At 35.9% G+C, this 25,319-nt stretch overlaps 1 protein-coding gene and 1 long non-coding RNA gene across 9 annotated transcripts in view; one reads left to right on the forward strand and one right to left on the reverse strand.

Moving 5' to 3' along the window:
* The window catches only part of DLG5 (discs large MAGUK scaffold protein 5), a 107,816-nt gene that overhangs the window by 60,266 nt on the left and 22,231 nt on the right, over positions 1-25,319 (forward strand). For 5 of the 8 annotated variants that reach the window (XR_014956283.1, XM_021526692.4, XM_085583408.1 and 2 more), the window contains exons 8-24: positions 2,219-2,449; positions 3,481-3,665; positions 4,285-4,410; positions 5,062-5,194; positions 7,934-8,061; positions 8,751-8,926; positions 9,411-9,514; positions 10,225-10,317; positions 11,178-12,197; positions 14,751-14,889; positions 16,686-16,833; positions 17,334-17,455; positions 18,477-18,566; positions 19,774-19,942; positions 22,922-22,999; positions 23,652-23,814; positions 24,665-24,798. Coding sequence is in view for 7 of the 8 variants with exons in the window: in XM_021526692.4 (XP_021382367.2) it covers positions 2,219-2,449; positions 3,481-3,665; positions 4,285-4,410; positions 5,062-5,194; positions 7,934-8,061; positions 8,751-8,926; positions 9,411-9,514; positions 10,225-10,317; positions 11,178-12,197; positions 14,751-14,889; positions 16,686-16,833; positions 17,334-17,455; positions 18,477-18,566; positions 19,774-19,942; positions 22,922-22,999; positions 23,652-23,814; positions 24,665-24,798 (3,239 nt within the window). In the remaining variant the exon portion in view is untranslated. The remainder of the gene's footprint in view (positions 1-2,218; positions 2,450-3,480; positions 3,666-4,284; positions 4,411-5,061; positions 5,195-7,933; positions 8,062-8,750; positions 8,927-9,410; positions 9,515-10,224; positions 10,318-11,177; positions 12,198-14,750; positions 14,890-16,685; positions 16,834-17,333; positions 17,456-18,476; positions 18,567-19,773; positions 19,943-22,921; positions 23,000-23,651; positions 23,815-24,664; positions 24,799-25,319) is intronic. The other 3 variants (XM_021526693.3, XM_021526694.3, XM_021526695.3) reach the window with 3 other exon arrangements.
* Positions 1-25,319, reverse strand: part of LOC110468629 (uncharacterized) — a 59,053-nt gene that overhangs the window by 22,739 nt on the left and 10,995 nt on the right. The gene's annotated exons all lie outside the window — the stretch shown is intronic.

Here is a 25,319-nt window from a genome sequence, read left to right on the forward strand (position 1 = left end):
TGCTCTATTTTGTAGTGCTCATTGATTGCATGAAACTGAACTCATTTAGATAATTTTAAATGTAGTTTCTTTCCTGAAGCTTGTGTTTGCTAGTGCACCTTTGATGTCCTAGAGAAATTGTAAAGCAACTGAAACGGAGAAGAGGTTGATTTTTTTTTTTAAGAATTATATCTGAGCAGCTACTGCTGAGGTCAGACAGTTAATTTCCAAGTTAGCTTTTATTAGTCACACATGCCCAAACTTATTGGTCTAATAGACATCTCAAATGTACTAAATGTACTAATTTGGTATTAGTAGATAGAAGAAAATCTAATTTTTTTTTTTGCACTAATGGACAATTTTGGATTAAGTTTTCATTAACTCGCCCAATCAAAGCCAGGGATTGGATGGTAGGGATTTCCCCCTCTCCTTTCTCCAATGGTGTTTTTTTTTGGTTGGCATAATCTCTTACTCTGGCAAATACTTAGAATGTTATGTTTCATTTCAGTGATAGTCGGTTTTCCCTTCAGTTTAACAGATCTGTAATATTTTGTCCTTATGTCATATTCAGATGTGAGAACTTCCTTAAAACATAAAAATAATCCACAAATTCAGAATCATTCAACTCAAACTGCTCTTTTATCAAACAGAAGCTGTTCTAGTCAGTGCCAAATGGTGCATTCCCCTGTGCTGTGTAGTTGTACTTTTGTGCAAGTATCATAGGAAAAATTCAGAGGTGAAATTTTATCACTGACCACCAGAGGCAATGGCTGCTCCTATTCAGATGGTTTCTATTGAGCATGCTGAATTAAACTGTGGCAGTGTGTATTTTTTCCAAACACTTTGAAGGTCTGTAAATTCTTCTTTAGTGAAGACCTTGCTGAGAGCTTTCCCTCTGCTTGGTGACTTTCATTTCAGCTGCTTGTGGGAAAAAACTATAATATTATTGTGTAAGTTTTATACACACATTTGAATGCACATTTTATACAATCTGTAGTTAAACTGTGCAAAAATGCTGGTCTCAGTACTAAAACTAGCCTGCAACAATTGACAGTTCAGGGATTTTTCTCTCTTCAGAGTTACTGAGAAGGGAGGGTCTTAATGGTGTTGAAAGCGCTTGGGCGTTATGGTAATTGAGATTCACTTACAGAGTGAGTCATTAATTCAGTGCTCTTCTGCTACTCTACAGCAAAAATGGCACTCTTAATGTCATTGTTAAAAGTCTTACTTAGATGCACATCTCAAAAGTAATTCAGCATACAGCATAATTCAGTTAGTACAGCAAAATGCAATTGTCAACTGTGCTTTAAGTATTTAGTTTTATTATTTTCAAACTATAGAAGTAAATAAAATTAAAATCAGTTTATGACATTATGTCTTTCTATCCTTAAGTACTTCAACTGTTAGTTTTCTTTGCTTTTGAGATGCCAGCTGTCTCTGGCGAGCTTTTAGCAATCAAAACACCAGTAGCTTCCACCTAGGAGTGCCTCTGTGTAGGACTTTTGTAGCCATTGGCTGAATACTTCTAGAGACCTGAGCCATCTGAAAATGTAGTGGCATGAAATTGGATTGTTTCAATGACCCAATCTTCTAATGGGAAGTCTAATTTAAATAATTTTAGAAGGGTAGGTATTGTTTTAGAACACTTCTCTGTTTACGTTATCTTTTTTATTACAATGCAGTTGATTCCACACTTTAAAAGCACTGTCATTCCGCTTTATAGAATATTGTAGTTTTATCTTCAACATTCTCTAGCACATTGCTATCTTAATAGCATAGAACTTTAATGTTCTTCTAAAACTTACAGAGAAGCTGTGAGATGCTTATGTAGCTAAGTTACCTAAGTTATTTCAGTCCTGTAAAATTGAAGCAGTTGTTTAGAAATACTTGTAATATATTCTTACCCTTTGACATACCTAACTAGATTTTTTTAAAAAAACATCAAGTCTGTCAGATTAATAACCTTTCCTCATTTAGGTTCCTCAAAGCTATCACTGCTCCCAGAATCTTGCTTACTTTTGACAAAGCACTGTGCTCATGTGATGGTGTGATATTTTTAATACCGCATTTAATATTTGTTGCTAGTACTTACTTGTATGTAATGTGATCTGCCCTCATTTTTCAGAACATTGGTGGTAAACTCTCTAGGCTTTTAAGATGTCATGACATGTATTCAATTGGAAAGATGAACTATTTCCTTCTGAACTTAACCTACTACAAACAATGCATCTTGTTTTAGGAGCTAAACTCTGCTCTAGTGGAAAGAGATCGAGCGATTTGTGAGAGGAATGAGTTACTGGAAAAATACTGCCATGAAGTGAAGGACAAAGCTGAGGCCCAGAAGGAACTTGATCAAGCTTGTAAGGATATAGAGACAGTGAAGGAAGAAAGAGATGTTGCCAGGAAAGAGAGAACAGAAGCTATCATCCAGAGAGACCATCTGCTAAGGGAATATTATCAAGCCCGTCAGGTATTGCAAGTGATACCTTTAATGATGTCTTTTTCTTTCTTAGCTTAGTTAGGTCAGTAACTTGCAAGACATTAAAGGTCTGGGCACAGTGGGAGTCTTCCCTCTTTTCCTCAAGTCACTCTAAAATACAAACACGTGCATATGTGTTCATCAAGACATACTGACAAAAATTCTTGTTTGGAAGAAGTGCAGTTATGCTTCATATTCAGATTGTTTGCAAATATAAATAGAAAAAGTTTACATTTTAACCAATTTGTAAGTCAGTAAGTCTAGATTCATTAGTTTCATTTACATTCTTGAAATTAACCACACGCAGTTGTTTGCAAGCCCACAGCTTCTGATGGGCTGTACTGTCATGGTTGGCTTGTGTTATTGTGCTGCAAGCTTGGAGTTTTCTTTGTGTATTTGTCTTACTGTTGTCACCATCTCTCTTATTCAAAATAGGGCATTTTGGAGGAACAAGTTAACTTAAGAATAAAGTAATTCTTATCTAAAACAAGAAGCATTAGATAAAAACTTTGTTTCAATTGCCCTGCTCTTCAGTTTCATTGCTTTGGAATTAAGGGACCTGTATGAATCCCAAGTCTTGGGATTGTTGTCTCAGGGTAAATAACAGGTGTTAATGTGGGAAATATGTGTTGTATATATATGCTATATATATACCATATGCAGTTGCATATGATAGTGTATCTTGATTTCTAAGTATACTTGAAGGTTTTTCCTGTCTGCTAAGCAGGTCAAGATTGAAGCACAGAATATTATCTCTGAAATATGACACATTAACTGATGTTATTTTCAAGTAAGGATTCTTATTCATGTAGTTGTACAAATTTGTGTGCTACTGGATGAAATGCACTACAGCAGGTCTTATCTTTCCTCCGAGCCCTCCCAAAGTTGCTGCTGAAATAAATGTTTTTTATTAAATCATAGGAGTTGAATATATCAGGCAACATACAGATAGCAAAAGCTGTTTGTGCATATGTACCTAAAAATTGTGCCTAAAATACTTACCTGTGTTTCTTAATTCCTAGATACAAGATTCTGCTACCCTAGACATAGAAAGAGCAAACAAAGAAATTGAAATGCTTCGGAAGCAATATGAGGCAATGTCACAAGAACTAAAGGAAGCTGTCCAGGAAGCAGAAGTAGCCAAGTGTAGGAGGGATTGGGCCTTTCAAGAGCGGGATAAGATTGTTGCAGAAAGGGAAAGCATACGGTAAACAACTGCTAGATGATACCTGAGTGATCTCTGTAAGAGCTGGTGAACTGGTGATGCAGTTCTAGGATGCCTGGAATTTGCCAGCACTTCCTCTGCATTAGCAGTCATGTGGTGATTGTTTAAAAAATGTTGAGGGCATCTTACAAGATCTTTGTCGTTTTCTGTGCTTTCGTAACCAAAATACCTTTAGTAAATACCCTTAAGTCTAACAGCACTGTTGTGTAGGAACAGCCAGTCGTGCAATCTTTTAGGCACGCTATACTAATAATCCTGCTGTAGCTTTAGTCCTGCACATAATTCTTCGCCTGTGGGGACATGCACAAAAAGTATCCAACGTATTTGCTACTAAATATATCTAAGGAACTAAGAAAAATACTTAAATAAGTGTTTTTTCTGCTAATTTAAAGAAGATAAGTAGAAATAAGGTTCTGAAAGGGATGAAGAATTAAGACGTAGCATTATATCATTTTTTTCTTCCTTATCCTTTTTTTTATTTTGCAGATAAAAATATTTTGAAACTGCTCTTTGAAATTTTACATTGACTATACAATGTGGTAAAACCAGTTTGCTTTAATGGGGTTTTAAGTAACTAGATTGAAACCTTTTTCTTTTGAAGAACTTTGTGTGACAACTTAAGGAGGGAGAGAGACCGAGCTGTGAGTGACTTGGCTGAAGCTCTTCGCAACCTGGATGACATGAGAAAGCAGAAAAATGATGCTGTTCGTGAACTGAAGGAACTGAAGTATGTTAGAGAAATGACCAAACTGCATTAAAGTTTGTTTGTTTCATTAGCTGTGGTCTTAAGTGAACCATATGTTGTTGCAGCTGTAGGCAGCAGGCATTCATGTTATAGTGTATAGAAGCATTGCCTCTATTTTTAGTTATCATGGAAATTATTATGCTGGATAGTATCCATTTTATCTTATTAATGAGACTCATAGTGTAAGCTTTGTGCTGTGAAGATACACTTAAGCAATATTGGGATCCTTTGACTGAAGTCATATTAACTGCAGCTTAGTTCCTCTCAACTGTTTACTCACTGGTTCATGGGAGAGGTTTTGCCATTGGTATTTATTGTGCCCAGCACACTGATGAGGCTCATCTGAGGGTAAATTAATTGCATTTTGGAAGATGTGAGAAACCTAGTTGTGCACTTAGCCATGTAAAAATATTGCAAAAAATGTAAGACTCTGTTAAGACAATATATATAGAAATGGAAGGTCAATTTGATAGCAGACAAAGAATATTGGAAAAACAGAAGCTGAAGGAAATTTTTGACAGCTTGGATTTTTGATTTAGAAAACCAAATATATCCGTCACAATCTTAACATTATTTTTCGGTTTATTTAAGGAGGAGTTGTCTGTATCTGCAAGTAATAATTTTTTTACCTAGGGAAAAGATGGAAAATCAGTTTGAAAAGGAGGCCAGATTTCGTCAGCTGATGGCCCATAGTTCCCATGACTCAGCCATAGATACAGATTCTCTGGAATGGGAAACAGAAGTGGTAGAATTTGAAAAAGACAGAGTAAGTAAAATCATACAGTGCATTGTCTTGTGTATTGCATAGCTCTGAAGCCAATTATAATCTTTGAATACTAGGTAAGATTAAAAAAAAAAATTGTTATTTTTTGTTTCTTGTTTGGCAAGGAACCGTGTAGGTCCACATGGAGGCAGCAAGTGCAGTTACAGCTACATGAAAGTAGTTGATAAAACCAAGCTGTTATGTATAAGCTTTATAATTTTCTTCATATGCATTATAAATAAAAACAGTTCCTACATAAAAAATTGCAGAGCACCCAGGTCCATGTAGTATAGTGGTCTATAAGTTTGTGACGCAGTGCTAAGACAGCCAAAACTTAAAATGTGAAGGAAACCATAATATTAGAGGCCAATTATTTTCTGACAACAGCACTTAAAAGCTATGCATAAAACAGTTCATGTTTTAAGTTAATCTATTTCTCCTAGTTTTGCTCAGATCTGCTGGTTGGAAATTTTGAAGTATTAAAAGTCTTATTGATGGTGAACATGTATTTTGGGGCAACATTACTGTTCTGTTTGAAAATCTGGGATGAAAGGAGATGCTAATCTCTTGCTTGTCTGTAGAGGAAATTAAATCTCTTTTCTATTTTGGCATATTAAGTAAGGTTCTTAAGTTTAGCAATCCAGATAACCTCTACTTCTTCTCATTATCCTAGTAGTATTTTTCTCCATATAATTTTTTTTTTCATTGTAGTCTAAAATTTTAAATTTGCTGCAATGTATGTAATTATGCTCTTCTGTGTGAAATGTTTGGTTGGTACATCCTATTGTTAATGGTAACTTTTTTGAACACATAAAATACACAGGTAGTCATCCAGATTGTGATTAATTTATAACAGCTTCTGTATATACCAGAATTTCTTTGTCATTCCTGAATGACAAGCCATAGTGATTAAATGCTGCCAAATTAAATCTCTTTTATTTTACTGCAGTATTCAGGGGTCATCTTTTTTATGCTCTTCCAATCTGTGTTCTGACAGTGCATCTCTATGAAATCATTAATATGTTCCTTTTTTGACACAAAAATATGATTTAGTATTATTATATTTTGAAATTCATATTGAACAGATAAGATGAACTGGAGTTGATCCATCAGAATCACCATCTGTAAATTCTTTCAGGAATAATAATTCCTTTTTCACCAAGCTGTTTCAGCACTTCTGATCAGCTCCATCAGTTTTGTTCCTTGCCATCTCCTCTGTTTGAACTGATAACTAAAAATTTTGCTTTTCCATTGTCTGTTAAATTAGTAAGTCTAGCATATGATGTGCCTGTGCTAAACAACATTGCAGCCTGATGAATTTTCTATTCATGTGCAGTTACGTAGTTATTCTTTACTTCAAAGATTGCTCTACATGTTTGCATCACTGAGATCAAATATGTGCACTTTATCATTTCTATGTATTTCCCTTTTCAAAACATAGGGATTACACTTGCTGCTATCAAATTATAGTAATAATACTGTGCCAACCTTGATCAAATATAGGGAAAAGTCTTTGCTGACCTATCAGCATTTGAATTCCAGGGTCTGGATTATAGAGTTTAATATATTTCAGTTGTTTTATTTTTGCTTAAACGTCACCTGTCTGATTAAACTTGTGTTATACATAATCACTTAGCTCAAAACTGAGAGAAATAATACTCACTTTTCAACTCTGATGCTGTGTAATGATACTGTGATCCTTATTTTTTGGCAGCCTCATGCTCTTCCCTATGAAATTTTTGTCTTACATAGGATATTTGAAAGAATCATAACGATTGTAATATATTTTTGTCAGCTTTAGCTCAATTTATTTTCTGGTAAATCTTGATCTTGCACGCTTTATTGTCAGCTTTTATCAGGCATCTTTTGTACTCCCTGAAGATGTTATGTTCTTCTGATTTTGAGGGGATAACTTGAACCATACTTACACATCTGCTTTAGACTGTACTGTTAGATTTTAAAGTATCATCACCCTTCATTATGTTGAGATGGTTGATCCAGTGGACAGTTTCAAGTAGAGTTCTCTGATCTTTAGAAGTGTATTATTTAAAATAGCAATAATAATTCAGTTTGTGATCAGTTGATAACAATTTTACTATTTTTTGGATCATTTTTTTTTTCCTACAGTGACCTTATTATTTACCAAAGCAAGCACTAAATGAAAATTTCCCTGTTTTGTTCAATGACTGATCTCTTAAAGATTTTTGTTAATTTTCACATCAAGAATGATCTAGTTTGTGTCAGGCTTGGTAGAATATCACTTCTAAATCTGTATATAGAAATGGTTTCCCATAATGTTAGAGCTTACTTTTCTTCTGGTCTCTAGGCATACCACAGCAAAGGTCTGTCTGAGTTTACCACTAAGGCAAAATCCTGTTTCATTACTTTGGCAATTGTTTTTTCTCCTATTCTTGAGAAACACGTCCTTGTTTTCTTATTGCACAACCAATATTGTACCTTACAGCAGGTTATATGAGTCTGAATGGGCTTTTTCACATGCTCAGATGCTTTTCTGTTCCTCTTTGGTGGAATTCCCCATTTGTATTATTTAAGCCTTAATGTGAGAAAGAAGGATCATTCTAATGCCAGAAGACCAATGGAAATGGGAGTTTATATATTTACATATAAAAAAATGAAAATTTACCTGCAAATATAAGTACATAGCAGAAACATGCAGTAGTGCCTCTTGTAACAGACACTTTTTGCCAGTGGGGTCATTCACTTGTTACTAATATTTACTAGGATGATATGGACTTGAAAGCACTTGGTTTTGATGTGGCAGAAGGTGTGAACGAGCCGTACCTCCCTGGAGACTGCGGGATCTTCGTTACCAAAGTAGACAAAGGAAGCATTGCTGATGGTCGGTTAAGGTAGGGTCTGACTCTAGAACTAGATACCTGTTGGTTTTTTGATCGTGGTAATCTGAGCATATTGGGAATTGTCATCATTATTTTAATTTCTTGAAATTCTTTTTTATTTATCATTTGCCATGTGTATGTTATTAATGTTGGTTGGGAAATCACACTGAGAAGATCAGTGCCTAAAAACATTGCAGAAGTTAAACACTGACTCAGCACTCAAAAGAATTTATAATGTTCTTTTGTTGCACTGTGCCCTGTTTACTCCATTATTATAATCTCCTCAAACCTATATCTATTTATTTAAATTTTGGGAAAGACATGAACTCTCATGGTAGTAGGTAATTGAGGAAGAGCAAGAGAAAAGGAGAGTAGAGCAAGGGATCATCTGGAACCCTCTGCTATTCTTGATATTGATAGAAGCTTTTTAGTAACTCCTCTCAGTACAAAGTATTGCTTTTAAACAAGAAGTAGTCGTTAGTGATTTAAGGATATACTTTTCCTGGTGAAATGCAGACTAGCAGTCCTGGTTTTCATTTAGCTGCTGTTTAATGCTTTTTCAGGAATGGATAACTCCAGATAAGGAAGGATGATTTTATTCAGATCAGCTCTGTGCATGCCTTGTCATGGAACGTTATTCATGTGCTGTGTCCAGCAAAGTGTGCTTATAACTGACCTACCTAATTCTGTATATCTACCAGAGTGAATGATTGGCTGCTGAAGATAAATGATGTGGATCTTACCAATAAGGATAAAAAGCAAGTTATAAAAGCTGTTCTGAATGGAGGAGGTGTTATTAATATGGTGGTTCGAAGAAGGAAGTCTTTAGGTGGGCGAGTGATAACACCTCTTCACATCAATGTTTCTGGACATAAAGGTAATGACTATAAAGGATGGATGTACATGTTTGTTCAGCCAAATAAGGCTTAACATAAAGGTCCACATTCTCTGAGCCTTTGTTAATGGCCTCCTAGAGAGGAATTTTCATTTTTTTTTAAAGCAAACCAAGAATGCTGTTATTGATAATAGCTTCATCTTGTTAAGTACAGGCTTTCTTTTTGTCCTTGGGCGGGTTTTAGTTGATATTTTTTTTTAAAATACTTGTCTCTAGTTGACTGCCTGTTTGGAGTGTTCATGGGTGTGTACAAGTCTGTTAAAGCCAGTTACCCCATCTTTGTGTGCTTATATTAATTCTTGGGATATTGAAAGTCCTTGTTTTCCCTGTCTTTTTACTTCTTTGAAAGGGTTTTCAGAAATTGAGATTCAGCTAGATTTGTAGTCATATTTCTTTATTGTGCAGGCAGGTCAGTCATTTGAGCAATATATTTGAATTGTTGAATCAAATTCTTTATCTATTTCAGAGAGTGGGGTCAGTCTAGAAAATGGAGTATTTGTTGCTGCTGTTGTGCCCGGAAGCCCAGCTGCCAAAGAGGGTTCCCTTACTGTGGGAGATAGAATAATTGCTGTAAGTCTTAATGCATTTGCCTTTTAAAATTTTTATTTATTTGGAAGTGTTATCATTGATGCTACTCTTCAATATGCCGAACATTCAAATTAATTTTTACTTTTGCAATATTAAGTCCTTTTTATAAACTGGATATTTATTCTAAATTAATCTTTTTGTGTGCTGAGTGATGAATATAATGTGCAGCTTATTTTCTGAGTTCATATGAAAAATTTTTTTAGAAGGATTAGCTTTTTCTTCACACTTGGCATGCATATATATAAAAATGATACCTGTCGTTCTTATACTGACTAGGATAGGTCAGTTCCAAAAAGGCATCCCTTCATTGCATGAGAGGTTTCTTGTCTTAGAAATGTTGTTGCCACAGCTGTCATCTGTTCTGGGGAGGGAGTCTGTCCCTGCTGCCTTTGCAGCCTTATGGGATGGGTGTGGTTTGTGCACTGTCAAAGGGGAGGTGTGTGCTGTTTGTACAACTGCACAGAAGGTGTAATGAACTGGTGGTGTCACCCTGTGTCCCTGCAGGAGCAGCAGATTGGACTCAGGAGTTGCCCATTCTTCACTCTTGAAAATGCACAAATATCAACCAGACTTCAGTCACATATATATGTGTAGCCTAGTATTTTCCCTGTCTCAGAGATCATCTACCTTAAATGCTCCCTACTTATTACCTCTGATTTATGGATGTCTGTTGTGGTTTCTTTTCTCTGCAGATCAATGGCATTGCACTAGATAATAAGTCACTTACTGAATGTGAAGCTCTGCTACGAAACTGTAGGGATTCCCTTACACTGTCACTTGTGAAGGTGAGTAGTAGAAGCTAAATTTGCAAATTCTCTGAACTTAGCCGGAATTGTTGTAGTTGTTCAAGGAAGAGTATATGCAGGAAAATGAGTACATCAAAATAGGAAGAAGGCAACCATTTGGATGCATTACTCTGGTGGTACATTCCTCAATAGTTATTTCCTAAGTAATGCTCTTGTGCCATCTAGTAGGAAATGAGACTAACTTACTGTCTTCTTTCCCATTTGTTTGCTAGTTACATGAAATGAGTGCTACTACAATTGATTGCTGCTTCTTGGGTTTTGCTTCAGAGCTGCAGCACTTTCATACGTGAAAGATAAATTGCCTGCTGACTAAAGAAAGCTTTTTGTCAGGAGGGAATTGTGCAGAAAACTGAACTCTTGCTATCATGAAGATTAAGTACAAGGCCTTGATTTTAAGCTTATTTCTATAAAATATGTATTCTGTTTAGCTTTTTGAGTTTAGAATCCTGTTATTCTGCGCCTGTCACATGGATTTGAGTTGTAATTTCAGATCTAGAGAGCTTGAGGTTATACAAAAGTAAGATGAAATGTTTGAGGGGGAAGTGGGCAATGAAAGTTCTCTTACTGGCATCACTTATCAGAGGCAGAAGTAGAATGCAGGTCCCTTCACTTTCAGTTGAGTACTTCTGCCACCATGTGGAGTTGCCTTTTTGAAATTGCTCTGAAAATGTTACAAAAACTTTTCTAGCTTCATTTTATCTGACGTTCTGTGCTTTGAATTGTAAGATATTATTAAGTGTATATTCAGGTATAGATAAATCAAGGAGACTAGGATATGATGCATACTAAACATAAATCAGCCACAATAATAAGGTGATCACATGCGGTTTTTGTTTTAGGTTTTTCCTCAGAGTTCATCTTGGAGTGGTCAAAATATATTTGAAAATTTGAAGGATTCAGAAAAAATATCAAACTGTAGAGTTCATGCATCAGAGATACAAACACAAAATAAAAGAAATCTGAAACTCAACAGCTCAACCCAGACTGACATTTTCAATCCAGACATCATGGATGGCAAGAAGGAGCAGAGCGATCAGAGCAGCACTTCATTCTGTGATCACAAACCTTTCCCTAGCAGCACGTTACGAGTTGACTCTCGTAGGAACACGGTGCACAGTTGCCACAGTAATTCAGAGCACAGTCTCAGCTCCTTCAGCCCAGAGACATATGGGGACCAAGGCTATGGAGCTGTTGACTTGGACAACAGGAGGCTGCCTTATGAACCGACAGGAACTGACTGTGTGATGGTTGAGACAGCATTTGACAAAGGACATGGAACTAAGCATAGCGGTGGTACTTGGCCAAAAGTCATGGTTAATATCTCAGCAACAGAAACAGAAAAGTTCTCTGTGTATAAAAAGCCAAAACAAAGGAAATCTATCTTTGACCCTGATACTTTCAAAAGGCCACCAACTCCTCCCAAACTGGATTACCTTTCCCCTAATCAGGTGACAGGCCATTCACCTCAGCCATCAAAAGCTGAAGTGGCTTCAACACCTCCAACTCCTCCTAAGAGAAGTGACTCCATCAAATTTAAGCATAAACAGCAGGCAAGCTCTGCATCAGAGTCTACGGTGACAACAGGATCACCACCCACCAGCCCAGCCACTGCCCAAGCTCCGGTTTCCTTGGCACTTAAACAGGACCCTGCTACTCTCAAGGGACGCAGCAGGAATGCTGGGCATTATTATCGGGAGGAGGGAATTGACTGCACTCACCTTTCTTCAAGGAAATCCTGTGAAGATGACATTGGCTTTCAAAGAGTTGAAGAGCCAGAGATTAAAAGACCTCGGCCAAAATCGGCTCCTGCTCTGAGGCACAAAATGACCCCTGTGCCCATTCCTAATCCTGCACTTCAGGTAGAAGCTTGGTATATTGAAGCACAAAACTAGAAACTTTGAAGTACAATTAGCAGTGTGGTTTTGAGTGCCCAGTTATGTACCAGAGCAGAAGCATAGCCCATCCTCAGAATTCAGGTCCTCTGAACTCAGGCTCAGTTGGCACTTGTCAGTATCACAAAATACAAAACAATATGTGGAGTTCCAGTATTTAGCAGGCAGTGGTGGCCACCAAACAGAAAGAAAGAGTTCTGCTTAGCTGCCATACTTGGGGCTTTAATGCTGCTTGTTGGAACATCTGGGCTCCTGTATGTTTTTGACAACATGAAAATATGTAAATAAAACCACAAACCATCAGCTTTAGAAAAACTGAAAATAGTTTCTGCAGTTTTACTAAGTCAGATTGGTTGTCCAGATCACTGTACAATTTAATGGAAAAAGGTGTACTACCCATAGTATTGTTTTTTTGTGTTTTGAAGTATCATAATAATTTTGTATATCTTACCTGAAATTCAAAGGGTGTTAGGCCCATTGCACTATAAAGGTGAACTGTTTCCTGCAAAAATACTGGTCTAAGAGAACGCCTGGAAGGTTTTTAATGCCTTTTTTTTTTTTTTGTCTGCTTCCATTTTGTTTTCTCTACTTCCATTCCTTATGCATTCCCAAACATTTTAGAGAAAAATAGTTATGGGCTTTAGGCCTCTATGTAAGCAGTGCTCAGCAAAAAATTAAAACATACCTGTATTACCAGCACAATCAAAAAAAAGTCATAGTAGCTACTGTGAAGAACATTAACTCTGTCCCAGCCAAAACCAGCACAACAAATGACTGAAAAGCATAAGAATTTAATTTTGTAGCTGTAATCAGTAGATTTGGTCTGAAGAGCATTATGACTAAGAGAGAGGTCACAAGAACTGCACTGCAGGAGGTGAAGGAGGGCATATTTCAATGTCATATTTTAGCATGTGTCTAACAATGAAACGGGATCAAGATATTGAACATATTTGAATTGGGGGTGTTTGCTTTATATAGAATATCGAGCACTGATAGTCCCATTCTTCATTGTAGTGCATTGTCATGAGCATATGCACCACCCCACTTATAACTGTAGTAATATTTGTATCATGAGAAATAAGTGAGTAAAGAGTTGCCAGTTGTGACAAGGACACGTGTAGGTGGGGACTTATGCCCAGGAGATTTGTTAGCTGGAACAGAGTGGGTAGTTTTGGCACTCACTGTTGAAGAGACCAAAGGATATATGGGGACATACTGCGTTTGCTTGGATGTGCTGCCCATGCTGTGTTACAGGTGGCAAGTAGGTGTTTGTTTGAGGTAACGAAGAAAATTACATAATAGCATTACAATTACTTTTTTTGGTTTTTTTTAAAGTTTACTTTATGTCTTAGTTAATTTTTGCTTCTAGGATTAAATGAAAACTAAGTCATATGATTCTTTTTCATTTTTCTTCTCTTCCCCAGTCCACCCAGAAAACAGGCAGAGCTTTGTAACTCTAAAGTTGTTGGCAGAGAGCACAAGTAATACTGTGCCTCAAAATTGTGGGTATTAGTCAGTGAAATTTTTTTTCTGGTGGAATTGCCCTTGTCCTTTGCAACTACATCAGGTTGTTTGTGACAGTAGTGTCCTGTCTGCGTGCATTTACTCCTGAAGTAGTATTTGTATTAGCAAAATACAGTGTAGTTTAAATTTGTAGCCATATTGGGTGTTGTAATTTTGCTTAGATGTGTATATACACAGTTAATTTTGTGTACTTTGATGAGTCGATAAATTTAGGCTGGATAGTAGGTGGAACAATTACTGCTAGTGCAGACATAAAAAAGATCAAGTACTGGTTCTAAGAAGGCACCTCTGCCTTTTAGTCTTTGTGCTCTCAGTAATTCTTCATATAATTAAAATACTGTTATTATAAAAACTGTTAAGTACATTTTCAAGAATTATTTTTCACTTTTTACGTGCATCAACCACATATTTGTGTTGTACATTTCAAATGTGTGAGTGCCATATGCTGAGCCCTGCATTTGCAGCTCTCTGGCATCACTGTCAATATCTGAGATATTCTCATATGTTCTAACTCACCAGTGTCTACTTGTTATATGCAGAACAGAAGTGAGGTTCTAAAATCTGAATTGCTTGTTGAAAAGAGGTTATTCCACATTTATCTGGAAATGCAGGCCTAGAGGAAGATGCGTTGTGGTTTTTTTAGCCAGATTTTCTGTAGCAAACACTTGTCCATAATAGCGGTTGAAATATCCTGTGAAAGTGTTCTTTTAAAGGAGAAATATAACTATATGCTGGGTGTTTCATTGATGCAAAAGGTATTAGTTAAATTGCAAATATTGGCTAGGAAGAATACCAAAAAAAAAAAAAGTAACAAAGTAGGATGGAAGAAAAATGGATAGAAGGACATAATTGAAAGACAAATGTCTAAGAAGCACTGTGGTAGCACATTCTGGAACAGATACTTGAAAGTTTGATGTTGCATATTTTTCCACAGTTTGGCTGTTTTACTCTTTTGAATCTTCAACTTCCTGTAATCAAATTTCTGTGTTCTTGTAGATGCAGAAATATGCTCCAGCTAGTGAGGAGCATCTGTCTCCAGAGCTACAGGAATGGGCACCATATTCCCCCAAACGTTCTGCTAGGCACAGTGATGGCTTTGTGCCTGCTGCCTTATACCCTGGCAGCGTGTCAGCAGGTGAGTGACAGAGCTCCAGGCTGCTTTCTAGGAATGCCCCAAGGCGCTTGTCCATGTTGGACAATATTGGGGATTAGTCGTGTTAAGTATGGAAGAAACTCAACTCACAAAACCTGTTTGCGTGGTCTGTTGTAGTCTGAACATGGTGTGCTCAGCTTTTGGACTGTAAAGAAGTGAATCCTGATTCAGAAGAATTGCTAAGGAAGCTGAGCAACTGCTGTCTGAAGGATTTGTGTTTCATCAGTTTCTATGCAGAGAAGTTCTCAATATGTTAGTGCAGAACAAGGTGTAGCCTGTCCTTTAGGAGGAAAAGTAAGATTTTCAGTATTTTTGATAGTAAATAAAGGTATCCTTTAGCTGCTTCATTTCTGAAATTCTTCCAAGGAAAAAATCTGATATTGAGGAAGTGAAACATATTAAGTTCTACCTGTTGGAAACATTTGGGGTATCTGATGTTGAGAGCCACAATGGCTGTGATCTTAATCTAAGTGAAAGGTTAAATGTGTGAGTGTGTTTGAGATATTAAGATACTGAAGAGGGGACTCACAAGAAGTTCAATATATATCAGTATAATTAAGTGGAACAGAAAAACAGTATTTTGCCTCAGTTGATAGAACAGTTTTTGGTATTGAAGTTCATGTTAGCAGGTTTTGAATTGGCACTGACTAAATGGAGTGCTTAAGGCAGTAATTAGGGTATTGTATGCTAGTTTCTTGGAAATAGTCAAGAAGCATTTGGTAAATGTGCTGTCAGATAGATTGCTCAGTCTTTAGTGTCTAGATTTAGGTTTCAGTTTTCAGCAGCTGTATATTAAATTTCCATTCAGGGGATGCTGGGGATGCTGATTTTTATGAGTTTATCCTCTCTTCTTGTAAAGCCCCAAACTCCAGTAAGTTCTAGAAGTTATGGAAGATTTTATTCTTACTGGAGAACATGAAGGTAATAATCAGTGTATCTGGAACAATGGACAGCTTCAAACAGTGGTGCCCCAGTCATTTGAAGACATGCTCAAAAGTAGCTCAGACCAAGAAGCTTTTGCTCTTCTTTGATTTCTTTTACTCTTCTCTCACTTTCTTTCTTAACTGCCATAGAAATAGTATTAAAAGTATTATTTCTAACCTTGTAGTTAACTTTCATCTTAGCATGACACTTTTGCACAATAACTGAGTCAAGTCAAACCTATTTTAGACAATATGAGTGTGTCTTTGAATTTTTGCTACTTTGTTCTATGCTACCAACTCATGTAAGAGGAAATTTTAAGATATTTTGGCTTAGTACTGAAGGATGAATATACTTAAAAAAGCAGCTTGAGTAATACATTTCAGAAATAAATATTAGAATTTAAAGTCACTATAGAAGTGGGACTCTTTGAGGCAACAAAAAAGAGGAACCAGAATAATTATAGCTATAGCCAGTTCAAGTGCCAAATAAAATCTTGCATGCTGGTTGGATGACTAAATTCAGAATTTCTATTTCTGGTTAAAAGAATTCTGTACTTGAAAACAGAAAATCGTTTATTTACTAGCACATATTAAAATCATATGCTGTGAATGGCTTGATTTCTGGTAATATAATCCACTTTATTACTGACTCATTACAGAATTATGAAGAAGATTTTAAACATGCATGTATTGTCAAAAAAATGTTTTATGGCACTTAATAATGTATTTGTATACTAATATTTTTATTTATCATACATGTAAATGTTAAAATATATAATTATGAAGTATTAAGGTATATTTTAAATGTGGACTTCATATGCCAATGTTGATAAGAATATGCTTATATCATTGAAGCAGGGACAGTACCAAGGAGCTTAGCACCGTGTCCTGCAGTGACTGCTGTCATGAGAAATCCAATCTATACTGCATGGAGCCATAGAGTTCACACCAGCAATTGCCCATCAGTTGCCAGCCAAATATGTCATCAGCATCTGCATCCCAGGTGTTTTAAAACTTATATCTCCCTAAAAGTTTGTTTCCATTAGAGTAAAATTGCTTCTAGTTGTTTGGTAGAGTGCAGAGTGAAACATGGTGCTGTTGTATGTTGTTTTTATCCAGTGGTCACAAAACCATTATGGCATATAAATGATGTGCCAGTTGCTTTCATATCTTTCAGTAACTGATGGATTAGATTTTCCTCTGCCCCACTGACTGATGCTGACAAAGAAATTAATTGTTTTAATTAGTTAATTTCTAATATTTTTTTCTTGTCACTGCCAAAACAAACAAAGCTTTCTCCTGTTTTATAGTACCTCAAGGCTATTTTTCTTCTGGCTTCTAATAATTCATAAAATGATGGGACAATGTGGAAGTGGAAACAAACTAAGCATTTTTTTTTCCAGCACATTGGCTAACCAAAATTTTTTGTTGGCCAGTTTCTGTTTGCTGAGGTTCTTTGCCCAGTTTTAACAGTTGCCCTATTCTGCTTTTCTTTTGGTACAGTTCTCAGCATCAGGGTCGCCTGAGTTTGGATCTAAGTCATAAACACTCCAGTGACTACTCTGAAAATTCACGTACAAGAGCATCTCATGGCTCAAATTCATTGCCATCTAGTGCCAGACTTGGTAACCAGCTTTCCTGATTTATTTTCTGTGGAGAAAATTATAAATGGAAAACTCCTTAAGTACCCACATTATGGGATTGTCATGGTTGGCAAAGCCTAAAGGCTTCTGGTGTTCCTTTGCTTCATTTCTTGTGGGTTTATGACTAAGGTGTTCCCTGAAAGTTGCTGTATTTAATTTGTTCTTTACAGTCTCTTTGAAATGGTCTCTGTGTGTGAGGGATTCTCCTTTCCATGTTACTCTTCAAATGTATCCCTTGAGAGATGGGACACAGGGCCAAAGGTTCAATGAGCTCGTGATAAGAAAGAAAAGGAGAGACCTCCCTGAACAAAAAGTCAAGGATGACTAATGGCCAAATGTAAATTGTATTCTTGGAAAACAAATTCTACTTACATTTAGTTGCTTGACATGTAAATATTTTGTTATGTCTAGCCTAATGATACCAAAGCAAATGCATACTTTGTAGCACTGGCATTTTAACATTTTAGATTTATTTAAATTTTAAATTATGTAATAACTGGGGGTTTTATAGGTGTTTGTGTTCCTGTATTCTGTCAAAGATTGAGTAGAGCACGGTAGCTTTATAAGCACAGCAAAAAGAGGTGTAACAATTTGCAACCAGGATCGGTGATGATGTCTTCATCCAAGCAGAATGTAATCAGAATATTTTAAATGCCCCTTGCAAAGTCCCATGAACAGAGATGTTAGATTCTTGCTTGGACTTGGAATAATTGTTTAACTTCATAGGAAAATACTTAAAAATATTTTTTTTCATACAAAAATGTGCAGTGCATATATACAGTGTAGCTGCATTGTGTTCTGTTTATACTGACTCTGTAATCAAGATAATTTGCTATAATTGTGATATTCACATTTATGAGGGTAATCATCAAAGCTTTTGCTTTGATCATTTTGAGGCCACTTTAATAATGCTCATTGAAGAAGTACAATCTAAATGTACTTTTTTGTTAACGATAGTTGCTTTTACTTTCGTCTTTTTACTTTTTCCTTGTTTTAAAAATAGGTTCTTCAAGTAACTTGCAATACAGAACAGAACGAATTAAGATCCCTTTAACACCAAGATATCCAAGGTCCATGATGGGCTCTGACAGAGGTGAATTATTTAATAAGTAATTGTAGTCATACTGTTTTTAGTGTAACCAAAACAAAGCCCTTGCAGTTGTTAAATCAGGTTGTACCACATCTAAGTAGGACAATTTTATTAAGGTTACAAAAATCATCATTTTGCCAGAGAAATATTAAAAAAGAAAAGAAACTTTCTAGTGAAAGTTGTTTATTCTGATAGTTGACTTGAGCAGACAGAAGTAAGAATAAGCATTGCTGTATTTTTTATAGTTGTTATTTCTTCTAGAATGATGCCTGGAAAATTTAAACAGTGAGCTGAGTTGTATTTTTTTGTGTTATTTCTTTAAGTATATTATTTGCTTACTGTTTTGTCACTGATTGTAAATTATACTTTGAAATGCAGTGAAATTATTTCAGTACTTCACTCAAAATTGCTTAGTGGAAGGTGTTTAAAGACGAGCAGTAGTTGGAGTGCTGTAGAATCAGGAGTTTGCTGACAGTAATCAACAACTCTTTGCTGCCATCATTGCTCAGATGTTTTGCAGCCTTAATGTATTGTATGCAGTGCTTTTCCTAACTGGGCAAATACAGTTCTGAAAAATAGCTTGCATTTGTGATTAATAATTTGAGGTTTATTTTCTCTAGCTTTTCAAAAGGAGCAGACTGTGTCAGGGGACTTGTTCTGTAGATTACTTAGGAAGGGTACATACAACCAGGGTAAAGATGTAATCTAATTCATGTCAAGCTTGTTTGAAATTTCAGAGCTTTCCTGTCTCTGTGTAGGATGCATGCTTGACTTGTGTTATCTTTTTCAGGTATCACATAATAAACCTCCTATGTAAAGGGAAGGGCGGGACATAAATATTTTATTTGAAAACAAACCTACATATTATATTTTTATTTTACTTCTTTCCTGTCTTTTCTTTTTCTTTAACATGCTTTTCAGACATGCTCTTGGTGTAGCTTGTCTGTAACCTTGTCTCCTGTTGTAAATGGCAGTAGGTGTTGTACACTTAGAGAGGATGGTTTAACACAGAATCCTTAAACAAAGTAGGTTTGCACTGTCTGAAATGAGTTGCCTGGTCTTCCTAAGCCCCTTACATGACTAATGGATAGTGAGCAGTCAGTCCTCTTTCTTGTCTCAAATGTTTGTGGTGTCTTTTCACTGTGTCTGGGTAGATCTGCCAGCTGTGACAGATGCAGGAGACTAAAACTTAACTGTTGCCTTTTCCTAGGCTCCTTGTCACACTCAGAATGTAGCAGTCCCAGCCTGATAACTCCTCCCCAGTCACCTCTTAACTTGGAAACGTCTTCCTTCACCAGCAGCCAGTCTCAGAACTCCCTTTCTACGTTACCTAGGATTTCCATTAGCCCCGTATCTGTTGGAGAACGTAGAAAAGATAGGTAAGGTCCCCACATTTTTTGTTTTTAATACCCATGTGTCTGAGGAAATTTTGTGCATTTGTTTATTAGTCTGAAGGAATGTGAACATTTAAATTTAAAAAATGGAGATGCAAAGGTGCATCTTAGGTCCTATAATTGAATGTTTTTTAGAAAGTATGTAAAAAATCTTTTTGTGGATTTTAAGAATAGGGTGATTTCATAAAGGTTTTGTTTCTTCCTTGTTAGACTAATGGTCACACCAAGTAAGAGCAGTCAAAATTGGAATATACCCTTTCAGCTGAACTACCTCTGGTGCTTATTTATGATGGCCTTGTTCTGTACTCTGGAAATCTAAACATAACTAACCTAGTTACATCTAGTAACATCTGATAGCTAAATATCAGGTGCCTTAGCATTGCAGAATATGTGCTCCAACCACTGTGCCTTGTTTCCATATAACCAGATAACATGAAAAATTGAGCACATAACTGTGGAAGAACAGCACAGATGCAGTTTTACTGCAGACACCACAGAACATGTACAGATGCAATTTCACTACTCTGACTGATCCATTTGTCTGTATCTGGACCACTGCTAGTAATAGGATTCAGTATATGTGTAGGTGATTGCAGAATTGGAATCTAACATGATACCTTTCTTAAAAGCACGTGTTTTGTGATTAATGACCTTATATTTGTAATGAATATTTCAAAGATGCATTACTTATAGTATCGGTCTTGGACATCGCTTTTCATTTTATCATGATCTGGCTAGACTGAATATATGAAAAGGCTCACACAAATTCAAAGCATAGACAGCTAGACAAATTTGAATCAGACTTATTTCTGATAAGGCAGCTAAATGCCATTCTGGTAGTGTGAAGGAGCTCTAATGTGTTGAAACAGATTACATTTATGTCGACTTCAAGACCCCTTTGTAATGCTTAATTTATGTAAAAACACTGATCGTAAAAATGTGAATGATAACATTATGAGGATATTCTGTATTTTAACTTTTCTGGTGGTAATAAAAAGTTGTTCATAAAATGTTACATGGAACTTTTCTCTTGTTTGAAGAATTTATGACTAAGTTGTAGCAGTTATAGAATGTCTTGTATACAAAGAACAGCGTTATTTGAAAGGAAATTTAGAGGTTTTTGTAAATTTACATTCTTTCTTACTTCAGTGTGACACTTGTACTATGTGTACTCAACTTCTGTTCTCTTGTAAATGTTCCTCCGATTGTCACTTGCAAATTCTGAGTCTTTTCTCTTTCACATGACTAATGATATGAGTGTTCAGCTGAACAAGCTGGGGTTTTGGCAGTCTGTATCTTTGTGTCTTTGAGCACAAGATACGTGTTCTGATCTCTGGGAAATAACAATTTTTGTTAATGTTGATCATATTATTGAAATACATCCAGGTTCCAGCCCCATCACTCTTGCTCTGTGCTTATGTATAAACCATAGTCTGAATTGATTTTCTTAAGAGTATAATTCTAAGGTCTGGTGGTGGGTTTTAAAAATAACCAAACTATTAAACCAGTTCTCAGTTTAGGAAAGTAGCTACTTAAATCTGTCCTAAGAAATGTTTAAATTCTGGGGGGTTTATAAGCTTTTTGTTCCACATAAAATACAAATAATGCAATTGCCCTTCCCCCAAACAAAATTAATAATTACATAGATTTAAAAATTCAATGTCTCTATTTGTACTGTTGATTTTAATTTAAATTAAAATTAAAAGATCTCATCAATAAGGACTTTTTTTCCTCTACTCCATGTCTAGTGATTCCTGCAGGCAGTCTGAATATTATAGAGAAGTGCTTCACTTGATTTTGATAAAACTGCTTATCAAATAAAACACCTTTTTAGTGTTATCCTTCTTTTTTTACTTTATTAGTGCTTTGCTATACAGGCCTAGTTATCTGTCATTCTGTTCTTACTAGAATTCTAAGATACGTTTGTATAGGTTTGATACCTTCTTACTCCAATCTGAAACAAATTAAAAATAGGTGTGGTAGATGAAAAAACAAAAAGGTACAATAAACAAAGCTCCAAAAGATGTAGCTGTAGTTTTTAATGCAGAAATAGACCTTGGTAAATTTTGTGACAAGAAGAAACTTCCTATAATACTGCTTACACACTTCTGAGTGGAAAAAATAATCTGTTTTCTGCAAGTTATCAGAATTTAGTTAATTTAGGTTACATGCAAAAAATGTGAGCATCAGTAATGAGTTCACTACATGGGTAAGAATTGCTCTACCATTACCTCTAATGGTGATGTAAAGAGGGACAAGTTCCAGACTTGCATTCATGTCAGCTACCAACAGTTTTTATCTCATATGCATTAATAATATGGCAAACTATTACACCTCTGCTGCAGAAGGCTACCAAAAAGATCCCTTCAAAGACTGGCAGTATGCACAGCACAATGTCCCCTTCCCTTTGTCCCCAGCCTCAAATCCTACTTTTCCCAAAAATAACCTTCCTCAGCCTTGCTCACTTTAGTGGTAGTGAGTGAAGTCCAGTTAACTCTTCTGGTCTCTGAAAAGCACAATAAAATAGTTTAGCAATTGGCACAATTTGGAGAACATCTATATGGCATAATGAAATGCTAGGAAAGAAAACATTCAAATTAATGCATGTCAAATGCAGTATAGTAGTATTAAAATAAAAAATACTCCACTCCTGGTGCCCAAGTTGTTTCACTTACACTGAGTTCAACTCTTAATTCCTGGTGAAGCCTCTTGCTCTGTAGACATTTTTAAGTTTATAATGGTGAAAACCAGGACTTTTTAGAAGTCTACTATTGGTTTATGCACATCATGAATGGACTAGCCTCATTTGTACGGGTGGATACATCCCAAATATGGGGGTAGGAAAGGGGAATGTATCAGGTGTTCTTTTGTATAAGCATTTTTCTTGTTATACTTACTAGTGTCTTATTACCGTTTGTCTTGTTCTAAGTGTTCTTGTCTTCTCAAATCTTCTGCATCTTTCAGATATCTGTTCCGTAATAGGTCTTTTCTGAGAATCCCTGTGGCTCCTAGGCCTAGGTTCTCATCACTAAGGAGTTTGAGGTTGGCCTGATCTAAGGTTGTCCTTCTCGAGCAGTATTGCGCACTTTGTGCTTTTTTTACGTTTGGATAATTGCCCTGAGGAGAATTTGCATGGTAATTGTAATGCTACCATGCAAACTGCTGTCTTAATGGCTTGAGTTTGCAACTGCTTAATTTTCATTACTAATTTGTGTTTCCCAGCAGATATGAAATATTATATTTGTGCTTTGTTTCCTTTGGTTTACCACCTTACTATTCATTATGTTTATTTTCATGGCAATGAAGGCTCCCAGCATTTGTATTTGTAATATACCCTTCTGGAATATGGTTTGACAATGATATATTATATACAATGGTTCAATTACTTTCATATAATACGCATCTGGAAGCTTCTTTCCTGTCAACTTCATGACCATTCTATTTATAATACATATTTACCATCATTTTTGGAGCAGTCATGTACCTGGTGTACATTTACTTCTGTCACTGTTCATTGCATGGTGTTAAAGGAATGCATTTAAGACCATTGACAGTTAGTGGGGCTTTTTAAGTAACTGTTTAAAGCTATTTTTTTATTACAGTTCAGAATGGCATAAATATTGCATGTCATTTTGGTATTGTGGTGGTTGAAATGCAATTTTTTCCAACTCAGTTTTAAATTTCTCTTTAAAAGGCCCTACATGGAAGAGCCACGCCATGTTAAAGTGCAGAAGGGTTCTGAGCCACTCGGGATTTCCATTGTGAGCGGAGAAAATGGTGGAATATTTGTTTCTAAAGTAACAGGTGGGAGCATTGCCCATCAAGCTGGCCTTGAATATGGTGATCAGTTACTGGAGGTAATTGTTTGCTTCCTATTGCTAAGGTTTAATAAATCAGTTTGTATGACAGCAGCCATAACTGCCTTGTGCACTGTGAGATGTAGCAAAGGGTAGACTCTATTGTAATAGTCCATAATTGTGATTGTTGTGACATTTTCAAGCTTTATTATAAAAATAATGTCTTTTGATGGTATCTCTGCATCTTGTCTTAAAATTTAATTATATCTATATAAGCTAGTTAGTTTCAGTACTTAAAACAAAATAGTCCCAATCCCATACTCTGCCTTGTAAGGGGAGTACATTTTCAAGCAGCTGGCTTTTACCAAGTTTCATGCTGTTGTTGCTGTGCCATATTCTTAGCTAAGATACCTGGTTAAAAAATTACATATGTAGGCTCAATAATGTTTCTGCCTATTGTGTTAGATAAACACATAGATAGCATTTTGTAAAGTAGAGAACTGCTTTGTAAGTGTAACATCATGTTAAAGCACCTTCTGTTGCACAATGTGTTTCTGATACTAAAAGAGACCTGGATAGATCTGAATTTAAATTCTGAATTTACTCATATTGATCTGAACCAACTTTTATTTAATCAGTGATATCAAATTATAGCACATCTCAGAATATGTATGTCTTTTAACAGAGAAAATATTGTTAAACTTCTTGTCAGGTTACAAAATACTTGAAAATTATGATGATCCCTTCCAAGGAGTAAACCCTAGAAATCACTCTGTAGCAACATTTTCATTCTCCCGTTTTCTCCAGTGGGAATAAGTGAGCATTTAGATATTACACTAATTAGAAAACAATGAGCTTGCTGGTTTCCATTTGAAAAGCTGACATTCTGGTTTGTGCAATTTTTCCATAGTTTAATGGAATAAATTTGAGAAATGCTACAGAGCAACAGGCTCGACTAATCATTGGGCAGCAGTGTGACACCATCACTATTCTGGCTCAGTATAACCCACACATGTATCAGCTTGGCAATCACTCACGGTCAAGGTAAGGCTGGTTAGACCTGGAAAATGACAGCTCCCCTGTACACACAATTGTTTAGATAGTAGCTAATTTCTATATGCTTAATATGTTTGCAAACGTGAGCACATATGTGCTAATAAGTGTGATTGCTTTGGAAAATAATGTATGAACACATGTTTGTCAAAAGAAGAATGCTTGATGCATCTAAATATATTTTCTCTTCTGTTTGGGCATAATCCCTAAGTATACTAAAATAAAATCCAAGATGACTTCTTCCTAGGATTATGAAATTTTAATACTTCAAATATTTTTTTACTTTTTTTTTTTTCCCAAAATTGAAATTTCCAATATTAATTAGAGAAGGCATATGACCTGGTGAAATTACCCATCCTATTTTGATGCACGATCACACTTCAAAACAGAGCTTTGCCTTTCCTATAGAGTTACACTGAACATATGTTTTTTGGCATGCCCATTTGAATTATAGGGTTTGGATTTTATCTCCCTTACTCTAAAACTGACTTACAGCCAAATTAAAACTTTTA

This window comes from Lonchura striata, chromosome 6 (genome assembly GCF_050655825.1).
Source record: "Lonchura striata isolate lonStrDom1 chromosome 6, ASM5065582v1, whole genome shotgun sequence".
In the NCBI taxonomy this organism is placed as follows: domain Eukaryota; kingdom Metazoa; phylum Chordata; class Aves; order Passeriformes; family Estrildidae; genus Lonchura; species Lonchura striata.